The 22,132-nt window shown below is 46.5% G+C and overlaps 1 protein-coding gene across 1 annotated transcript in view; it reads right to left on the bottom strand.

Annotated features, from left to right (window-relative positions):
- LOC309550966 (guanylate cyclase soluble subunit beta-2-like) overlaps positions 1-22,132 on the bottom strand; it is a 107,814-nt gene that overhangs the window by 67,380 nt on the left and 18,302 nt on the right. Inside the window, exon 3 of the mRNA XM_082251380.1 lies at positions 4,908-5,002. Coding sequence (XP_082107506.1) covers positions 4,908-5,002 — 95 coding nt within the window. The remainder of the gene's footprint in view (positions 1-4,907; positions 5,003-22,132) is intronic.

Raw genomic sequence — 22,132 nt, 5'->3', positions numbered from 1 at the left:
ACATGACAATATGTGGACAATTTCAAGGGTATGAATAGAGTTTCAAGACACTGTATGGTCAAAAAATCACCTGGTTAACCTCCCTGGCGGTATGATTCTCTCCGATTTTAGGTGCTGAAAGCGGTACCATTATTTTGCATGTAATTCTTAAGAATGAGCAGCCCATGCCAACTATTTACATATGATTTTTTTTTTACTGTGCGTTCTTCTTTATAACATCTCGGGTATGATAAAGTTTGAAACACAAAACATAAATTATAATATAATAAATGACTATAAATAAGTTAAAGTATGTATGTATGTATATACATACAGTATATATATATATATATATATATATATATACACGTATATATATATATATATATATATATATATATATATATATATATATATATATATAAGTGTACGTATATATATATATATATATATATATATATATATATATATATATATATATATAGATGTGTATATATACAGTATATATATATATATATATAAAGTACGGTAAAACTGCAGGAAAGGGCACTGGGGGGCAATCTAATGTGAATTTATTTTATTTTGCAATCTATCAGTGTATTTGGTGTGTTTTACTTTTGAATTTGCCGCCAGTTTCACCCCCCTGCGAGCGTCACGTCGCAGGAGACGGAAGCAGGGGCACAGAGAGCATCGGGAGGAAGATCTGCCGCCGCACACCACCCGCATACATCCCTGAATCCCGGTGACAAGGTAAGTAACCCCTCTACCAGGATCCAGCAATGCTTCTGGCGGTACCCCGAGTGTGGCTCAGGGTTACCGCTTTTGGCACTGGAATGTAACCCTGAGCCACACTCGGGAATACCGCTAGGAAGGTTAAGAAGGAACCAGTCGACATTCGGTCATTGTGTACAGCTGTCTGTCCAACAGAATCCAACAACCAAACATAAAAACAGCCAATGGCTGTGAGCACTGATCAGTGTGTTCTGCAAGGGGGGTGGTGGGGAGCAGTCCCCCTGACAAAATAAAAAGGCACAGCGGGGGAGATCTTTGCATCAATATCACCTCTGTTGGTACAGAGATCTGTCAGTTTTTTTCATTCAGCCCGCTGGGTTGACAAAACAAAACAAAAATAAAAACTGGCAGTGTGTACCAGGCTTTACACATTTCTAGCAAAGTTTGTATAAAAAGAGTGATTTTTGGTTCTCATACATTCCAATACAAGTTTAAGCTGACCAACTGAATCAACGTAATCCCGCCCTGGCCAGACCCTACTCTACTCTGTAAAATGTAAATTATTTACTTACCTATAGCCTTTATTAGAGTCCTCAGAGCTCTCTCACACCAGAGTCGTTTTACATCACTGTACTCAGAGCCTCTTCACACCAATGTTCTCAGAGCTCCCTCACTACAGAGTCCTTTCAAACCCCCCTTAGAGCCTCCTTTACATCAGAGTCCTCAGAGCTCCCCCAAACTGAAGTCCTCAGAGATTCCCCCATCAGTGTCCTCACAGCCCCCACACACCAGAGTCCTCAGAGCCCCTTCACATCAGTGTTTTAGAGCCTCCCATCCACATCAGTGTCCTCAGAGCTTTCTCACACCAGAGTCCTTGAAGCTCTCCCAAACCAAAGTCTCAGAACCCTCCTCACATCAGTGTCTCCAAAGCCCCCTGACATCAATCCCCCATCAGTGTCCTTGGAGATCCTCAAATCAGTGTCCTCAGAGCCTTCCAACACACCAGAATTCTCAGAGCTATTCCACCCCCCCCCCCACATCAAAGTTCTAGAACCCCCTCACATCAGTGTCCTACCTTTTAATCAGTACAGCAGAGGGCAGAAGGAGGGGCAGGTCTGGACGGATGTGATATTCCATCCTCCCATCCTGGATCAGTGTCATATGTTTCTAGCAGATGCAGATGGGCCAAGTGCCTGTGCTATAGACACATATGACATGATGAGATTCCATTAAATATAGGACTCTGGTGGGGTGCAACATGGTGCGGAGTCAATAATTTACACATGCAGGTGCAATAAACTTGTATTGAAAAAATTTAGAAACAGTTCACAATAAACCCAGCGGGAAACAGTTCACAATAAACCCAGCCAGAGACAGCCACAGTTCAGTAGCATGACAGAAGTAAATTCCAGCCGAAATGACAGTATCTGTTTAGATGGGACTGAATACGGCCTGGCTGCCTTATCCCCAATTGGGAGAATGTCAAGAAGAGATGAGTCCCTGCTCTTACTCTCCTCGTCAGAAACGTTTCCCTAGCACTATTACTGTTCCTCACAGACCGGAGTACCTGTCCCTATTCTGCACACTCGCCAAAGTGCACCAAAACCCGAGAGCCAGGGTCATAAAAACTGTCTGCCTGACCCAATATGGTGGGGCGGCAGCATCCATTAGAACAGCTTCCCCAGTGATCAAGGAAATCATAGAGGAACCTTGTTCCTCCCGACTTCCTCTCCAGCAACAGGGCAGCTGCAGAATAGCACCACCTACAGTAGAGAAAGTAGACTGCACCTGCCTACAAACAAAATAAGGATGCTTTCATCTGCTAATTTGATAGATGTGTTTTGCAGGTGCTTGCAGAATTTTTGGGGGTTCTGCAGCACACCCAACCAGGCCTGCTACTGAGAATTGATTACAGATGATTGCAGTGGTTCCAACTGTTGTTTATCGAATTCTGCATTCTTAAAGCGGAGTTCCAGCCATTTACTCACCTGTCCAACGGTCCAGCGATGCGGCCGCCGGAAGCCTCGATCCTCTCCCTCGGCGCCGGCATCACTGCTGTGGGCACCCGGCTGTTACAGTTTGCGGCTTCACAGCCGGGTACCCACTGCGCATGCGCGAGTCGCGCTGCGCGCCGTGATTGGCCGGCAATCTTCTGGGACCTCTGACGTGTCCCAGAAGATTGCAGGGAGGGAGGGGGAGAGGAGAACTTCCGCTCAGGGCGCCGCGGCGCTCCGAGCGGAAGTGGGAGCGGGTACCTGTCAAAACTAGGTTCCCGCTCCCCCCCCCCAAAAAATGACATGCCGAATGTGGCATGTCGGGGGGTCAGGACTCCCTAAAGCGGAAGTTCCACTTTTGGGTGGAACTCCGCTTTAACTAGACACACTCCACAAGTACTGTAATGGAAAATTGGAGGTAACACTAAGAAAAGGCAAGAGGTTGCTGGTACAATGTATATGAGAGCGCATAAAGTATCTATTCCTCTGATTTGAGATGGGCATTAAAGGAACACCAGCCTATCCTGCAAATGCCTGTTAAGCCAATTTATTTAACATTTCCTTGTGTTTATAAATCTAGGGAATGTATAGGTTCAGATTAACAAACTGCCATTTGCTCGGTGATGGTCATTGACAGTTTGAGTTCACCTTTTCCAGATATAGCCCATGCAGTTAAGAGGCCTCAGTAGATTTTAAAAAACGGTGCAGCTTTGTAAAACGTTGATTTATTTTATTGTTATAAAATACAGCCAATCACAGATCGTGGTGAATGGCCAATCACAGCGGCCATTTGCCACGTGATCGGAACGTCCAATGAGAGATGATCTCAAATGTAAACATATGAGATCATCTCTCATTGCCAGCTCTCCTTCCTCACACAGAGACTGCGTGTGAGGAAGAGGAGAGCCGATCAGACACAGAGAAATGTAATCAGGGCACTGATCACCAGTGCCCTGATTACACAAGAGGTAAATAAAATGCCATAAGTGCCCACAGTGCCCGCCATCAGTGCCCTCCATCAGTGCCCACAATGCTGCCAGTCAGTGCCTATCAGTGCCTGCTCATCTAGGCACTGATGGGCACTGACTAGCAGCACTATGGGCACTGAGTGTGGGCACTGATGGTGCTGCCCATCAGTGCTCATCAGTGCCGCCCAACAGTGCTCATCAGTGCCACCCGTCAGTGTCCATCAGTACCACCCATCAGTGTCCATCAGTGCCGCCTCTCAGTGCCCATCAGTGCCGCCCGTCAGTGCCGCCTTTCAGTGCCCATCAGTGCCGCCCGCCAGTGCAGCCTCTCAGTGCCCATCAGTGCCACCTCTCAGTGCCCAGCAGTGCCACCTCTCAGTGCTCATCAGTGCCGCCTATCAGTGCTCATCAGTGCTGCCTATCAGTGCCACCTATCAGTGCTCATCAGTGCGGCATATTAGTACCTCCTCATCAGTGCCACCTCATCAGTGCCCATAAGTGCCGCCTCATCAGTGCCCATAAGTGCCACCTCATCAGTGCCCATCAGTGCAGCCTATCAGTGCCCATCAGTGCCGCCTCATCACCGCACATCAGTGAAGGAGAAAAATTTATTTATTTTCAAAAGAAAATACGAATTTTTTTTTTTTTTTTTTTTTAATTTTCTGTCTTTTTTCTTTTATTTTTGTAAGAAATAAAAAACCCAGAGGTGATTAAATACCACCAAAAGAAAGCTCTATTTGTGTGAAAAAAATGATAAAAATGTCATATGGGTACAGTGTAGCATGACCGCGCAATTGTCATTCAAAGCGTGAGAGCACTGAAAGCTGAAAATTGGCCTGGGCAGGAAGGGGGTGAAAGTGCCCTGTAGGCAAGTGGTTAATGTACTACTAGTATTTTACTTAGTTTAGACATTAAAATAGTTCAATGCCATATGTCTCTTTAGTTACATTGCTAACACATTTACATTTCCTTCCATTCTTCCAGATAAATTAGAAAAAAAAATGAATACAGCAGTGTTTTGGCACCCTCATGTTCCCTGATTAAGTGTATATTTATTCCTACTGTGTATATACATGATTGAAATATTGTCAAAGCAGATAATCATATGCTTCCCTGAGGTACATATTAATCAAGGCATCCCTTTCATCCAATGTCATTCAGTCAGGCTGTTTAACTATTACCTCCATTTAATAGAAAATAGCGTGAATAAATTGTGTTTTGGATATACACTTACCCAGTATCTGGCAGGCTTTTTCCACCAACTGCAATGTTATGTCGTCCTTGTAAACCTCGTACGTCATGAAGGTGTCCTGAACTCCAGTTTTTATTCTGTGTAAGGGACATACATAAATCCTGTCAGTAAACAGCCTTAGTATCAGCTCATAATGTGAACCTCCAGCCGTGCTACAGCTATATTGCACAGTCTGCTGATAATTAAACCGATTTTTCATATGTACAGATACATTGCTGTCTTCATTTCCTGAGCAGCCAGAGGAAATCAGCTGGCTACCAAATAAGCTTGGTAAATTCCACTTCATCCTTCTGTCACACTCCTGTGGTACATATTAACTCACAATTAGTGTTGAGCGAACACGGACTGTATTATTCGTGTTCGTACCGAATAATTGGATTTTTTGTACCCGAACACGGACACGGACACTTTACTGTATGTTCGGGTAAAAATCCGTGTTCGGTCGTTTTATTTCCGGGTTTTGCATGCTTTGGCGCTCTTTTCATGGCGGGCTTTCAACAGCCAATCAACAATCGTTTAACTGGTGTGCCTTAAGCCATCCCAGCCATGCCTGCAAATGTCTCAGTAGCTGTGATTGGCCGTCTGAAGCATGTGACCAAGTCTTTATAAGTTCGAGGCAGCCGCAGCGGCGTCATTATGCTGCTTAGATTCAGGGACAGAGAGCACACATCAACGTGCTGGCTGCTGATTAGGGAAAGATAGGCAGGAAAAAACCATTTGTGTCCGGATAGAATTGAGGGACAGGTCGGAGTGTTTAGGCAGGGCGAGTTGTAGGCATTTTAGGGATAGAGTCTGCTGAATTATATAGGGTCAGTGTCTTCTACAAACTACAATCGATATTGCTGTGTGGGGGGTGGGGTGAATCTGCACTCAATCCTGATCTACGATCTCTTCTCAATCCTGTTAGGGACAGAGTCTGCTGAATTTTAGGGAAACTGTGTTCTACAAACTACAATCGATATTGCTGTGTGGGGGGTGTGGTGAATCTGCACTCAATCCTGATCTACGATCTCTTCTCAATCCTGTTAGGGACAGAGTCTGCTGAATTTTAGGGAAACTGTGTTCTACAAACTACAATCGATATTGCTGTGTGGGGGGTGGGGTGAATCTGCACTCAATCCTGATCTACGATCTCTTCTCAATCCTGTTAGGGACAGAGTCTGCTGAATTTTAGGGAAACTGTGTTCTACAAACTACAATCGATATTGCTGTGTGGTGTGGGATTGGAGATAGGCAGGTGTCAGTGATCCACATCCATTTTTCTGTGTGTGAGCTGCAGTGAACACAATCTTTTTGGGCTGCAGTGAACACAATCTTTTTGGGCTGCAGTGAACACAATCTTTTTGGGCTGCAGTGAACACAATCTTTTTGGGCTGCAGTGAACACAATCTTTTTGGGGTGCAGTGAACAAAATCTTTTTGGGGTGCAGTGAACACAATCCTTTTTGGTGTGCAGTGAACACAATCTTTGTGGGGTGCAGTGAACAAAATCCTTTGTGGGGTGCAGTGAACACAATCTTTTTGGGGTGCAGTGAACAAAATCCTTTTTGGGGTGCAGTGAACAACATCCTTTTTGGGGTGCAGTGAACACAATCTTTTTGGGCTGCAGTGAACACAATCTTTTTGGGCTGCAGTGAACACAATCTTTTTGGGGTGCAGTGAACAAAATCTTTTTGGGGTGCAGTGAACACAATCCTTTTTGGTGTGCAGTGAACACAATCTTTGTGGGGTGCAGTGAACAAAATCCTTTGTGGGGTGCAGTGAACACAATCTTTTTGGGGTGCAGTGAACAAAATCCTTTTTGGGGTGCAGTGAACAACATCCTTTTTGGGGTGCAGTGAACACAATCTTTTTGGGGTGCAGTGAACAAAATCCTTTGTGGGGTGCAGTGAACACAATCTTTTTGGGGTGCAGTGAACACAATCTTTTTGGGGTGGAGTGAACAACATCCTTTTTGGGGTGCAGTGAACAAAATCCTTTTTGGGGTGCAGTGAACAAAATCATTTTTGGGGTGCAGTGAACACAATCTTTTTGGGGTGCAGTGAACACAATCTTTGTGGGGTGCAGTGAACACAATCTTTTTGGGGTGGAGTGAACAACATCCTTTTTGGGGTGCAGTGAACAACATCCTTTTTGGGGTGCAGTGAACACAATCTTTTTGGGGTGCAGTGAACACAATCTTTGTGGGGTACAGTGAACAGAATCTTTGTGGGGTGCAGTGAACACAATCTTTGGGGGGTACAGTGAACACAATCTTTGTGAGGTGCAGTGAACACAATCTTTGTGGGGTGCAGTGAACACAATCATTGTGGGGTGCAGTGAACTCAATCTTTGTGGGGTACAGTGAACACAATCTCATACTGAAGGTTTGAGGGTGCTGCCTGTTCCATACTCCCCCTACTCCTCATCTAGCCTTTTAGGGGTACAAACAATAGTAATTGGGGCCTAGTGTGGTTGTGTACGTGTGATATACATACACTTTTTTGGGATCATATTTTCTATTCCGCTATTTAATCAAAAACCTCTGGGGATCAGTTAAATTGGGGGATAGTCTGTGTTGGTACGTGTGAGAGAGATCCACCTTTCCAAGTTGTTGGGGTTCATCTCATACTTCTGAAGGTTTGAGGGTGCTGCCTGTTCCATACTCCCCCCTACTCCTAGCCTTTTAGGGGTACAAACAATAGTAATTGGGGCCTAGTGTGGTTGTGTACGTGTGATATACATACACTTTTTTGGGATCATATTTTCTATTCCGCTATTTAATCAAAAACCTCTGGGGATCAGTTAAATTGGGGGATAGTCTGTGTTGGTACGTGTGAGAGAGATCCACCTTTCCAAGTTGTTGGGGTTCATCTCATACTTCTGAAGGTTTGAGGGTGCTGCCTGTTCCATACTCCCCCTACTCCTCATCTAGCCTTTTAGGGGTACAAACAATAGTAATTGGGGCCTAGTGTGGTTGTGTACGTGTGATATACATACACTTTTTTGGGATCATATTTTCTATTCCGCTATTTAATCAAAAACCTCTGGGGATCAGTTAAATTGGGGGATAGTCTGTGTTGGTACGTGTGAGAGAGATCCACCTTTCCAAGTTGTTGGGGTTCATCTCATACTTCTGAAGGTTTGAGGGTGCTGCCTGTTCCATACTCCCCCCTACTCCTAGCCTTTTAGGGGTACAAACAATAGTAATTGGGGCCTAGTGTGGTTGTGTACGTGTGATATACATACACTTTTTTGGGATCATATTTTCTATTCCGCTATTTAATCAAAAACCTCTGGGGATCAGTTAAATTGGGGGATAGTCTGTGTTGGTACGTGTGAGAGAGATCCACCTTTCCAAGTTGTTGGGGTTCATCTCATACTTCTGAAGGTTTGAGGGTGCTGCCTGTTCCATACTCCCCCTACTCCTAGCCTTTTAGGGGTACAAACAATAGTAATTGGGGCCTAGTGTGGTTGTGTACGTGTGATATACATACACTTTTTTGGGATCATATTTTCTATTCCGCTATTTAATCAAAAACCTCTGGGGATCAGTTAAATTGGGGGATAGTCTGTGTTGGTACGTGTGAGAGAGATCCACCTTTCCAAGTTGTTGGGGTTCATCTCATACTTCTGAAGGTTTGAGGGTGCTGCCTGTTCCATACTCCCCCTACTCCTAGCCTTTTAGGGGTACAAACAATAGTAATTGGGGCCTAGTGTGGTTGTGTACGTGTGATATACATACACTTTTTTGGGATCATATTTTCTATTCCGCTATTTAATCAAAAACCTTTGGGGATCAGTTAAATTGGGGGATAGTCTGTGTTGGTACGTGTGAGAGAGATCCACCTTTCCAAGTTGTTGGGGTTCATCTCATACTTCTGAAGGTTTGAGGGTGCTGCCTGTTCCATACTCCCCCTACTCCTAGCCTTTTAGGGGTACAAACAATAGTAATTGGGGCCTAGTGTGGTTGTGTACGTGTGATATACATACACTTTTTTGGGATCATATTTTCTATTCCGCTATTTAATCAAAAACCTCTGGGGATCAGTTAAATTGGGGGATAGTCTGTGTTGGTACGTGTGAGAGAGATCCACCTTTCCAAGTTGTTGGGGTTCATCTCATACTTCTGAAGGTTTGAGGGTGCTGCCTGTTCCATACTCCCCCCTACTCCTAGCCTTTTAGGGGTACAAACAATAGTAATTGGGGCCTAGTGTGGTTGTGTACGTGTGATATACATACACTTTTTTGGGATCATATTTTCTATTCCGCTATTTAATCAAAAACCTCTGGGGATCAGTTAAATTGGGGGATAGTCTGTGTTGGTACGTGTGAGAGAGATCCACCTTTCCAAGTTGTTGGGGTTCATCTCATACTTCTGAAGGTTTGAGGGTGCTGCCTGTTCCATACTCCCCCCTACTCCTAGCCTTTTAGGGGTACAAACAATAGTAATTGGGGCCTAGTGTGGTTGTGTACGTGTGATATACATACACTTTTTTGGGATCATATTTTCTATTCCGCTATTTAATCAAAAACCTCTGGGGATCAGTTAAATTGGGGGATAGTCTGTGTTGGTACGTGTGAGAGAGATCCACCTTTCCAAGTTGTTGGGGTTCATCTCATACTTCTGAAGGTTTGAGGGTGCTGCCTGTTCCATACTCCCCCTACTCCTAGCCTTTTAGGGGTACAAACAATAGTAATTGGGGCCTAGTGTGGTTGTGTACGTGTGATATACATACACTTTTTTGGGATCATATTTTCTATTCCGCTATTTAATCAAAAACCTCTGGGGATCAGTTAAATTGGGGGATAGTCTGTGTTGGTACGTGTGAGAGAGATCCACCTTTCCAAGTTGTTGGGGTTCATCTCATACTTCTGAAGGTTTGAGGGTGCTGCCTGTTCCATACTCCCCCTACTCCTAGCCTTTTAGGGGTACAAACAATAGTAATTGGGGCCTAGTGTGGTTGTGTACGTGTGCTATACATACACTTTTTTGGGATCATATTTTCTATTCCGCTATTTAATCAAAAACCTCTGGGGATCAGTTAAATTGGGGGATAGTCTGTGTTGGTACGTGTGAGAGAGATCCACCTTTCCAAGTTGTTGGGGTTCATCTCATACTTCTGAAGGTTTGAGGGTGCTGCCTGTTCCATACTCCCCCTACTCCTAGCCTTTTAGGGGTACAAACAATAGTAATTGGGGCCTAGTGTGGTTGTGTACGTGTGATATACATACACTTTTTTGGGATCATATTTTCTATTCCGCTATTTAATCAAAAACCTCTGGGGATCAGTTAAATTGGGGGATAGTCTGTGTTGGTACGTGTGAGAGAGATCCACCTTTCCAAGTTGTTGGGGTTCATCTCATACTTCTGAAGGTTTGAGGGTGCTGCCTGTTCCATACTCCCCCCTACTCCTAGCCTTTTAGGGGTACAAACAATAGTAATTGGGGCCTAGTGTGGTTGTGTACGTGTGATATACATACACTTTTTTGGGATCATATTTTCTATTCCGCTATTTAATCAAAAACCTCTGGGGATCAGTTAAATTGGGGGATAGTCTGTGTTGGTACGTGTGAGAGAGATCCACCTTTCCAAGTTGTTGGGGTTCATCTCATACTTCTGAAGGTTTGAGGGTGCTGCCTGTTCCATACTCCCCCTACTCCTAGCCTTTTAGGGGTACAAACAATAGTAATTGGGGCCTAGTGTGGTTGTGTACGTGTGATATACATACACTTTTTTGGGATCATATTTTCTATTCCGCTATTTAATCAAAAACCTTTGGGGATCAGTTAAATTGGGGGATAGTCTGTGTTGGTACGTGTGAGAGAGATCCACCTTTCCAAGTTGTTGGGGTTCATCTCATACTTCTGAAGGTTTGAGGGTGCTGCCTGTTCCATACCCCCCCTACTCCTCATCTAGCCTTTTAGGGGTACAAACAATAGTAATTGGGGCCTAGTGTGGTTGTGTACGTGCGAGATACATACACTTTTTTTGATCATATTTCCTATTCCGCTATTCAATAAAAACCTTTGAGGATCAATTGAATTGCGGGATAGTCTGTGTCGGTACGTGTGAGAGAGATCCACCTTTCCAAGTTGTTGGGGTTCATCTCATACTTCTGAAGGTTTGAGGGTGCTGCCTGTTCCATACCCCCCCTACTCCTCATCTAGCCTTTTAGGGGTACAAACAATAGTAATTGGGGCCTAGTGTGGTTGTGTACGTGCGAGATACATACACTTTTTTTGATCATATTTCCTATTCCGCTATTCAATAAAAACCTTTGGGGATCAATTAAATTGCGGGATAGTCTGTGTCGGTACGTGTGAGATCCACCTTTCCAAGTTTTTGGGGTTCATCTCATACTTCTGAAGCTTTGAGGGTGCTGCCTGTTCCATACTCCTCCTCCTCCTCATCCATCCTTTTAGGTGTACAAACAATAGTAATTGGGGCCTAGTGTGCTTCTGTACGTGTGAGATACATACACATTTTTTGATCATATTTCCTATTCCGCTATTCAATAAAAACCTTTGGGGATCAATTAAATTGCGGAATAGTCTGTGTCGGTACGTGTGAGATCCACCTTTCCAAGTTTTTGGGGTTCATCTCATACTTCTGAAGCTTTGAGGGTGCTGCCTGTTCCATACTCCTCCTCCTCCTCATCCATCCTTTTAGGTGTACAAACAATAGTAATTGGGGCCTAGTGTGCTTCTGTACGTGTGAGATACATACACATTTTTTGATCATATTTCCTATTCCGCTATTCAATAAAAACCTTTGGGGATCAATTAAATTGCGGAATAGTCTGTGTCGGTACGTGTGAGATCCACCTTTCCAAGTTTTTGGGGTTCATCTCATACTTCTGAAGCTTTGAGGGTGCTGCCTGTTCCATACTCCTCCTCCTCCTCATCCATCCTTTTAGGTGTACAAACAATAGTAATTGGGGCCTAGTGTGTTTCTGTACGTGCGAGATACATACACTTTTTTTGATCATATTTCCTATTCCGCTATTCAATAAAAACCTTTGGGGATCAATTAAATTGCGGGATAGTCTGTGTCGGTACGTGTGAGATCCACCTTTCCAAGTTTTTGGGGTTCATCTCATACTTCTGAAGCTTTGAGGGTGCTGCCTGTTCCATACTCCTCCTCCTCCTCATCCATCCTTTTAGGTGTACAAACAATAGTAATTGGGGCCTAGTGTGCTTCTGTACGTGTGAGATACATACACATTTTTTGATCATATTTCCTATTCCGCTATTCAATAAAAACCTTTGGGGATCAATTAAATTGCGGGATAGTCTGTGTCGGTACGTGTGAGATCCACCTTTCCAAGTTTTTGGGGTTCATCTCATACTTCTGAAGCTTTGAGGGTGCTGCCTGTTCCATACTCCTCCTCCTCCTCATCCATCCTTTTAGGTGTACAAACAATAGTAATTGGGGCCTAGTGTGCTTCTGTACGTGTGAGATACATACACATTTTTTGATCATATTTCCTATTCCGCTATTCAATAAAAACCTTTGGGGATCAATTAAATTGCGGGATAGTCTGTGTCGGTACGTGTGAGATCCACCTTTCCAAGTTTTTGGGGTTCATCTCATACTTCTGAAGCTTTGAGGGTGCTGCCTGTTCCATACTCCTCCTCCTCCTCATCCATCCTTTTAGGTGTACAAACAATAGTAATTGGGGCCTAGTGTGCTTCTGTACGTGTGAGATACATACACATTTTTTGATCATATTTCCTATTCCGCTATTCAATAAAAACCTTTGAGGATCAATTGAATTGCGGGATAGTCTGTGTCGGTACGTGTGAGAGAGATCCACCTTTCCAAGTTGTTGGGGTTCATCTCATACTTCTGAAGGTTTGAGGGTGCTGCCTGTTCCATACTCCCCCTACTCCTCATCTAGCCTTTTAGGGGTACAAACAATAGTAATTGGGGCCTAGTGTGGTTGTGTACGTGTGATATACATACACTTTTTTTGGATCATATTTTCTATTCCGCTATTCAATAAAAACCTTTCTAGGGCAAGATCTTAAATTACAGAAATATGAGGAGACCGTCAAATAAGGGCCGTGGCCTGGGTCGTGGTGCTGCTGGTAGAGCTCCTGTTGCAAGGAGAGGACATGGTCGATCTGTGCCAGCTACACGCACAAGTGAAACACCTTCCTCAAGTGTGAGTAGGCGACAGAACCTGCATCAGTATTTGGTAGGGCATCAAACGCCCCTAGAAGTGATGAGGCCAGAACAAGTTGAGGCGATAGTAGATTGGTTTGCTGCTGACAGTGCCTCCAGTTCCTTCACATTGTCTCCCACCCAGTCTACTGCAGAAAGGTCAGAGTTGGCACCTGCAGCCAATGTCCAACCGTCTTTCACCTCACCCCCTTGCAAATCAGGCCAGCAGTCTGAGCCCCAAGCCATACAGCAGTCTCTTATTCTTTTTGAGGACTCTGTCAGCAGGGTTTCCCAGGGCCATCCACCTAGCCCTGCCCCAGAAGTGGAAGAAATTGAGTGCAGCGATGCCCAACCACTTATTCCTCAAGATGAGTACATGCAAGGATCATCGCAGCACGTCTCCGATGATGACGAAACGCAGGTGCCAACTGCTGCGGCGTTCAGCATTGTGGAGACCGACAAGGAGGGCAGGGGTGAAGACTGGGTGGAAGATGATGTGGAGGACGATGAGGTCCTCGACCCCACATGGAATGAACGTCATGCAGGTGAACTGAGTAGTTTGGAGGAAGAGGCGGTGGTCGCACAGAGCCACCAGCACAGCAGAAGAGGGAGCAGGGTGCAGAAGCGGAGCGGCCGTGCCCTAGACACTACGCCCGCTACTGCCCAACGCAGCAAGGGAACGAGCGCACCAAAGTCAGCTCAAAGGAGTTCTCTAGCGTGGAAGTTCTTTAGAAAATGTGCTGATGACAGGACACGAGTGGTTTGCACCCTGTGCAATCAGAGCTTGAAGCGAGGCATGAACCTTCTCAACCTGAGCACAACCTGCATGATCAGGCATCTAAGTGCAAAGCACGAGCTGCAGTGGAGTACACACCTTCAAAACCAAGAAACGTCTCTGGCTCATCCTGCTTCCTCTTCTGCTGCAGTCTCGGCCGCTCCAGCCACATCTGTAGTGATACCGGCACCTGCCACCCCGCAAACAGACGATCTGTCAGCAACACCACCACCTGGGTCACCAACAACCATCTCCACAATGTCCCGTGGAAGCGTTCAGCTTTCCATCTCCCAAACACTTGAGAGGAAGAGGAAGTACCCCCCTACCCACCCGCGATCCCTGGCCCTGAATGCCAGCATTTCAAAATTATTGGCCTTTGAAATGCTGTCATTCCGTCTGGTGGAGACGCACAGTTTTAAAAACCTTATGTCGGTGGCTGTCCCACAGTACGTCGTGCCCAGCCGCCACTACTTTTCCAGGCAAGCCATCCCTTCCCTGCACAACCAAGTGGGGGAAAAAATCAGGTGTGCACTGCGCAACGCCATCTGTGCCAAGGTCCACCTAACTACGGATACGTGGACCAGTAAGCACGGTCAGGGGCGTTATATCTCCCTAACGGCACACTGGGTAAATGCAGTGGCGGATGGGCCTGAGGCGGATAGCAATTTGGCGCATGTCCTTCCACCACCGAGGATTGCAGGGCGCTTCAGTTTGCCTCCTGTTCCTAACTCCTCCTACTCCGCTTCCTCATCCTCTACCGCCTCCTCATCCGGACAGCGTAACACCTTCACCACCAACTTCAGCACGGCCAGGGGTAAACGACAGCAGGCAGTTTTACAACTTGCCTGTTTGGGGGACAAACCACACACCGCGCAGGAGTTGTGGAGGAGCATGGAACAGCAGACAAATGAGTGGTTGCTGCCAGCGAGCCTCAAGCCCGGCCTGGTGGTGTGCGATAACGGGCGAAATCTCATAGCAGCTCTGGGCCTAGCCGGTTTGACGCACATCCCTTGCCTGGCGCATGTGCTGAATTTGGTGGTGCAGAGGTTCCTTAAAAACTACCCCGATATGTCAGAGCTGCTGCAGAAAGTGCGGGCCGTTTGTGCGCACTTTCGGCGTTCTCACCCTGCTGCTGCTCGCCTGGCAGCGCTGCAGCGTAACTTCGGCCTTCCCGCTCACCGCCTCATATGTGACGTGCCCACAAGGTGGAACTCCACCTTGCACATGCTGGAAAGACTGTGCGAGCAGCAGCAGGCCATAGTGGAGTTTCAGCTGCAGCACGCACGCGTGAGTCGCTCTGCGGAACAGCACCACTTCACCACCAATAACTGGGCCTCCATGCGAGACCTGTGTGCCTTGTTGCGCTGTTTTGAGTACTCCACCAACATGGCCAGTGGCAATGACGCCGTTCTCAGCTTAACTATCCCACTTCTATGCCTCCTTGAAAAAACAATTCGGGCGATGATGGAAGAGGATGTGGCACAGGATGAGGAGGAGGAGGAGGATGAAGAGGTAACATTTCCAAGGCTTTCAGGGCAGTCATTCGCAAGGGGCTCCGAGGGTGGGTTCCTGCACACGCAAACGCCAGGGACGCAATTGTCCAGCAGGGGCACAGTTCTGGAGGATGAGGAGGATGAGGAGGAGGAGGAGCTGGAGGAGGAGATGGAACCATGTTCACAGCAGGGTGGCACCCAGGCCAGCTCATGGCCATCACTGGTGCGTGGCTGGGGGGATACAGAGGACACGGACCATACACCTCCCACAGAGGACAGCCTTTCGTTGCCTCTGGGCAGCCTGGCACACATGAGCGATTACATGCTGCAGTGTCTCCACAACGACCGCCGAGTTGCCCACATTCTAACTTGTGCTGATTACTGGGTGGCCACGCTGCTGGATCCCCGTTACAAGGACAACGTACCGTCCTTAATTCACTCACTGGAGCGCGATCGCAAGATGCGCGAGTACAAGCGCACGCTGGTAGACGCCATGCTGCTGGCATTCCCATCTGACAGCGGGGCCACAGTGGAAGCACAAGGCAGAGGAGGAGGAGGAGGAGGTCGCCAACGCAACCAGGGCACCGCCAGCACCTCAGAAGGCAGGGTTAGCATGGCCGAAATGTGGAAAAGCTTTGTCAGCACGCCACAACAAACAGCAGCACCAGCAGCTCAGATGGAACGTCTTAGCAGGAGGCAGCATTTTACCAACATGGTGGAGCAGTATGTGTGCACACGCCTACATGTAGTGAATGACGGGTCTGCCCCCTTCAACTTCTGGGTCTCCAAATTGGGCACATGGCCTGAGCTTGCCCTTTACGCCTTGGAGGTGCTGGCGTGCCCTGCAGCCAGTGTATTATCTGAACGGGTATTTAGCACGGCTGGGGGCGTTATAACAGACAAGCGCAGCCGCCTGTCCAGAGACAATGTGGACAAGCTCACGTTCATTAAAATGAACCAGGCATGGATCCCACGGGACTTTTCCGTACCTTATGCAGAATAGCAATGGATACCGACCTTACCCACCCATTGTTCCATTTTTGCTCTTTCTCACTCTTTTGGGGTGTACCCTCATTTAAAATTTGTGAAAAGAAGCAGTGTTGGCTACCTCGTCCTCCTCCTCAGGGCCAGATTAATGTAGGGTCTATTGGAGCTGCAGCTCCAGGCCCCTACCTTTTATATAGGCCCCGGGTTGGCCATATTCACTGTTACCGCTCTTCTGTCACTTGTAAACACAGAAGTCTGGCTTCTATGCTCGCTTCCCCAGGCAGCACCCTCAGAACCTCCCCACACAGCGTGAAGGCCGGACAAGGAGGGACAGTTGGCGATGCATGGATGTGTTTATGGGCTTCAGAGACAGCATCCCATGTTGAATTAGGCATGCATGGCTGCACCCTTCCTCCTCTGGGTGCATGGCAAGGCACGGCCCTAAGGCCCTTCAAAATCCTCAGCACCAAGCCCATGATGCTGTTAATCCGGCCCTGGTCCTCCTCCACCGCCGCTTCCACCTACACCGCCCATAGGTGTGCGCAGCCTATTGCATTAAGGTGTGCACCCCAAAGTTGAAATACACATGCATGTGTTTGCCAGCAGGGAGAGTAATGTATCGGGGCCATGTACCTGTAGGCAAGGAGAAATAGAGCAGAGCAGGTCCCAGGGAGATCTTTCCCATCTCCTCACTGGCAATGCTATGTGCCCTAGGTGATTAGGGTGTGCCCAGGCACACCCAGCACACCCTGTGCGCACGCCTATGTCACCGCCACATCCACCACCACCTCAACCTCCCTCCTACTCCATATGGGCCTCGTCCTTCAGAGATGAAGAAGAACATTGTTTTATTTTTCTGTTTTTTTTTGTTGTTTTAAGTTATTTCCCTATCCACATTTGTTTGCAGAGCACTTGCCATGCTCTTAATTACGTTTTGCTGCCATTTGCAGCACTCTAGCCCTTTCCTTTGGTGTTTTAGAGCCATTTTAGTGCCTTAAAGTTCGGGTCCCCATTGACTTCAATGGGGTTCGGTGTCCGGGAAAAGTTCGGTAAAAGTCCGGGACACGGACCCGGACTTTTTTTTAAAGTTCGGCCGAACCCGTCGAACACGGACATCTAGGTGTCCGCTCAACCCTACTCACAATGTAATATGTGAGTCGTGTCTTCCTTGTATGTCACCTAATTGCATACATTGCCTTGCATACGTTGTTTTTTGAAGTGCTTAAGTCAAAAAACTGGAGAAATAGGTAAATACACACTGCATATACACTCACCGGCCACTTTATTAGGTACATCTGTTCAATTGCATGGTAACACAAATTGCTAATCAGCCAATTACATAGCAGCAACTCAATGCATTTAGGCCTCTAGACATGGTGAAGGCGACTTGCTGATGTTAAAAGAAAGCATCAGAATGGGGAAGAAAGGGGATTTAAGTGACTTTGAATGTGGCGTGGTTGTTTGTGCCAGACAGGCTGGTCTGAAAATTTCAAAAACTGCTAATCTACCGGGATTTTCACGCACAGCCATTTTTAGGGTTTACAGAGAATGGTCCCGAAAAGAGAAAATATCCAGGGTGCGGCAGTTGTGTGTACAAAAATGCCTTGTTGATGTCAAAGGAAAATGGGCAGACTGGTTTGAGATCATAGAAAGGCAACAGTAACTTAAATACCCACTCATTACATCCAAGGTATGCAGAATACCATCTCTAAACACACAACACATCGAACCTTGAAGCAGATGGGCTATAGGAGCAGAAGACCACACCGGGTGCAAGTCTTGTCAGTTAAGAACAGGAAACTAAAGCCTCGTACACACGAGTCGAAATTCGGTCTGGAATTTTCGTCCGACGACCGATCTGCCGATTTTCGGCTTGTTGGTATGGTGCTCTCGACAACCGACTCCGACTTTTCGGTCAAAAAAATCCTGGTGTGCAGGCTATAAAATTTTTGTCCTCCGTCACAACACATCCGATTTTCGTGCAGTCAGTACAGATTTCGATGGGGAACAATCTTATGAGCAAGACTAGGCATGCTCAGAGATGAAAGAACACAAAGAAAGCAATCCAACACATGACATCACTTCTGAAATAGAATTCTGTCGTGTGGGAAAATTTGTGTGCAGTCTAGAGCACATTCCAACCAACAGACACCACTCTGGACAAAAGACGAACGACCGGCCGGCGGAAATTTGTTGCGCGTGTACGAGGCTTTAGGCTACAATTCGCACAGGCTGTCCAAAACTGGACAATAGAAGATTGGAAAAATGTTGCATGGTCTAATGAGTCTCGATTTCAGCTGCAACATTCAGATGGTAGGGTCAGAATTCAGCATTAATGACATGAAAGCATTGATCCATCCTGCCTTGTATCAACAATTCAGGCTGGTGGTGGTATAATGGTGGGGGGGGGAATATTTTCTTTGGCACATTTCCTTAGTACCAATTGAGCATTGCTTTAATGCCAAGGCCTACCTGAGTATTGCTGCTGACAATGTCCATCCCTCTATGACTACAGTGTACCTATCTTCTGGTGGCTACTTCCAACAGGATAATCCACCATGTCACAAAGCTCAAACCATCTCACCATTGGTTTCTTGAAAATGACAATGAGTTCACTGTACTACAATGGCCTCCACAGTCAGCAGCCAAAAAAGGAGGGGGGAGAGGGGGATAGGCCCCAAAGTTGTCCTGATCTTGGAAGGAGGGAAGGGAACAGACTGCGGTATACTTAAAAATCAATCTTAATTAAAAAATATATAACATAGTGGCATAAACAATAAGTAATTGGCATAGTGATTCCTAAAAAAATGACAAAATGTCTGATTAAAAGTACATGCCCAGGATCATGATCATGTTAGTAAATCCACATATCATAGTCATAACAAGCCGGAAAATTAACAGTATGGCTATAAAGGGTAAACAAGGGGCCAAAGGGAGTCCTGGGAAACCCCTAGGGTACCAGCGTTACAGCCTGTACCTGACTGGGGACCTCCAGACTCTCTATTTCCCCTTTATACACAAATGATATGGTCATACAGTTACACTTGTCAGGGGATAGACAGAAGCAAAGGCCATTGCCAGACCTCAATCCAATAGAGCACCTTTGGGATGTGGTGGAATGGGAAATTCGCACATTGGCTGTGCTACCGACAAATCTGCAGCAACTGCGTGATGCTATCATGTCAACATGAACCAAAATCTCTGAGGAATGTTTCCAACACCTTGTTGAATCAATGCCACAAAGAATTAAGGCAGTTCTGAAGGCAAAAGGGAGTCCAACCTGGTACTAGCAAGGTGCACCTAATAATGTGGCCAGTAAGCGCATGTGAAAAGGGTCTATGAAGGCTCTCATTTATCCTGGTCATGGAATGGCTAGTAATAGTTAGTCACTTATGTGGTTTTAGAACAAGTTCAGTTGAATGTGACTACTACTAATGGTATATGTGAACTGTTTCCTTGGTGTGTTTTATACATCTTGGCCTCAAAGCACATCCAAGCACTGGCACCTGTGATTTTGCTCAAGTGATGTAGTGCTTTCCATTGAGTCGATGATGGTCAGGAACTATGTTTTCAAGGCTTGATGGTCCACTTTTATTAAAAACAAAAAGTGCAACATAAACAGTTCCCCTCACATGGGTTTCCACCATCAGTTCAAACATGCAAAAGGAAAAATCCTTAAGCCTTCTGGCTTGCTTTCGCAGCTTAGGCATTAAGTTTAGGCCTCTGGTATTGTCCCTCAGACCACCTCACAGCACCCCTGGGAGTTTGTACAATACCTGTACATTTTGCAGCTTTCTCAGCTCTCCGAACTCCAGAACCCAATCAAGGAATTACAAAACCCGGACAATCAATATTCCAGGGCCCTGCACTCTGTATTTGTGTGAACTCTGTGTAATTTTTTGCCTATTCTTACACACTGTAGGGCTTCCCACTACCACACACTCTATTGTCCTGAAGCAGCCTCACAGCTTCATGTGTCACCTCTAAACCTGGCCATACATTATACAATTTTCTTATTCAATTTCCTTTAGATTTACCTTCAACTATGTAGTTCAGTGGCCTGCCTGATTGCATACAAATTGAAATTGTTTAGGTTTAACTCCATATTATATGGTTTTGGTAAATCTAAAAGAAAATAGTACAAGAGAATTGTATAATGTATGGCCAGCCTAAGCCAGCATTCACTACTGAGCAGTGTGTAATTGCAGTGTATCCCGGGTGATTTTGAAGCATTTTTTTCAGACGTATTACAGGTATTTTACAAGTATTTCACAAGCATTTTTTTTCACATGTATCAAGCTTTTGTAATTTGTTTCCTGGGCTGGGCAAGGTGAGGAGAGTGGGCCGTATGTAGTGGTACTGCAGTCAGTGAGCGGTACGTAGCAGCAGAGCAGTCATTGTGCAGTATGTAGCGACAGGGCAGTCAGTGAGCAGTATATAGTGACAGGGCAGTCAGTGAGCAGTATATAGTGACAGGGCAGTCAGTGAGCAGTATATAGTGACAGGGCAGTCAGTGAGCGGTAAATAGTGGCAGGGCAGTCAGTGAGCAGTATATAGTGACAGGGCAGTCAGTGAGCAGTATATAGTGACAGGGCAGTCAGTGAGCGGTATATAGTGGCAGGGCAGTCAGTGAGCAATATGTAGCACCAGGACAGTCAGTGAGCAGTACATAGTGACAGGATAGGGCAGTATATAGCCACAGGGCAGTCAGTGAGCAGTATGTAGCAGAAAGGCAGATTGTGAGCAGTATGTAGTGGCAAGGCAGTCAGTGAGTAGTATGCAGCCACAGAGTAGTCAGTGAGCAGTACATAGCGACAGGATAGGGCAATATGTAGCCACAGGGCAGTTAGTGAGCAGTATGTAGCAGCAAGGCAGTCTGTGAGCGGTATGTAGTGGCAGGGCAGTCAGTGAGTGGTTTGTAGCGCCAGTAGCACCAGAGCAGTAAGTGAGCAGTACATAGTGACAGGATAGGGCAGTATGTAGTGGCAGGGCAGTCAGTGAGTAGTACATAGTGACATGGTAGGGCAGTCTGTAGCATCAGGGCACTCAGTGAGTGGTATGTGGCAGCAGGGCAGTCAGTGAGTATTACATAGTGACACGGTAGGGCAGTCTGTAGCATCAGGGCACTCAGTGAGGGGTATGTGGCAGCAGGGCAGTCAGTGAGTAGTACATAGTGACACGGTAGGGCAGTCTGTAGCATCAGGGCACTCAGTGAGTGGTATGTGGCAGCAGGGCAGTCATTGAGTATTACATAGTGACATGGTAGGGCAGTCTGTAGCATCAGGGCACTCAGTGAGGGGTATGTGGCAGCAGGGCAGTCAGTGAGTAGTACATAGTGACACGGTAGGGCAGTCTGTAGCATCAGGGCACTCAGTGAGTGGTTGTTACGCTGAGCGCTCCAGGCTCCCTGCTGGCCTCGGAGCGCTCACAGCGTATGCCCCCAGGCAGCACTCCAGCGTCTCGGTGTGTGCGTCCCCGCTCTCTAGGGCGCACGCGTGCCGGGACTCTTAGATTCAAAGGGCCAGTGCACCAGTGATTGGTGCCTGGCCCAAAGTGGTTATTAAGGGTTAAGGTTTGTGAGAGGCTGTGCTGACTTAATTAGGCTTCACCTGTGCACTGCCCATAAATACCTTCTCCTCCCACAGCTTCCTGCCGGATCTTTGTGCCTTGTGCCTCTGAGAAAGCGTTCCCTACTGTGTTAGTTTGCCTTGCCTGTTGCCGAACCCGTTGCTACTGACTACTCGCCTTTGAACCTTTGCTGCCTGCCCTGACCTCTGCTACGTCCGACTACGCTCTTGCCTACT

This window comes from Pelophylax lessonae (assembly GCF_965119305.1).
Source record: "Pelophylax lessonae genome assembly, chromosome: 3".
Taxonomy (NCBI): domain Eukaryota; kingdom Metazoa; phylum Chordata; class Amphibia; order Anura; family Ranidae; genus Pelophylax; species Pelophylax lessonae.
Note: the sequence above shows the minus strand (reverse complement) of the source record. Positions and strands in the feature narration are given on the sequence as shown.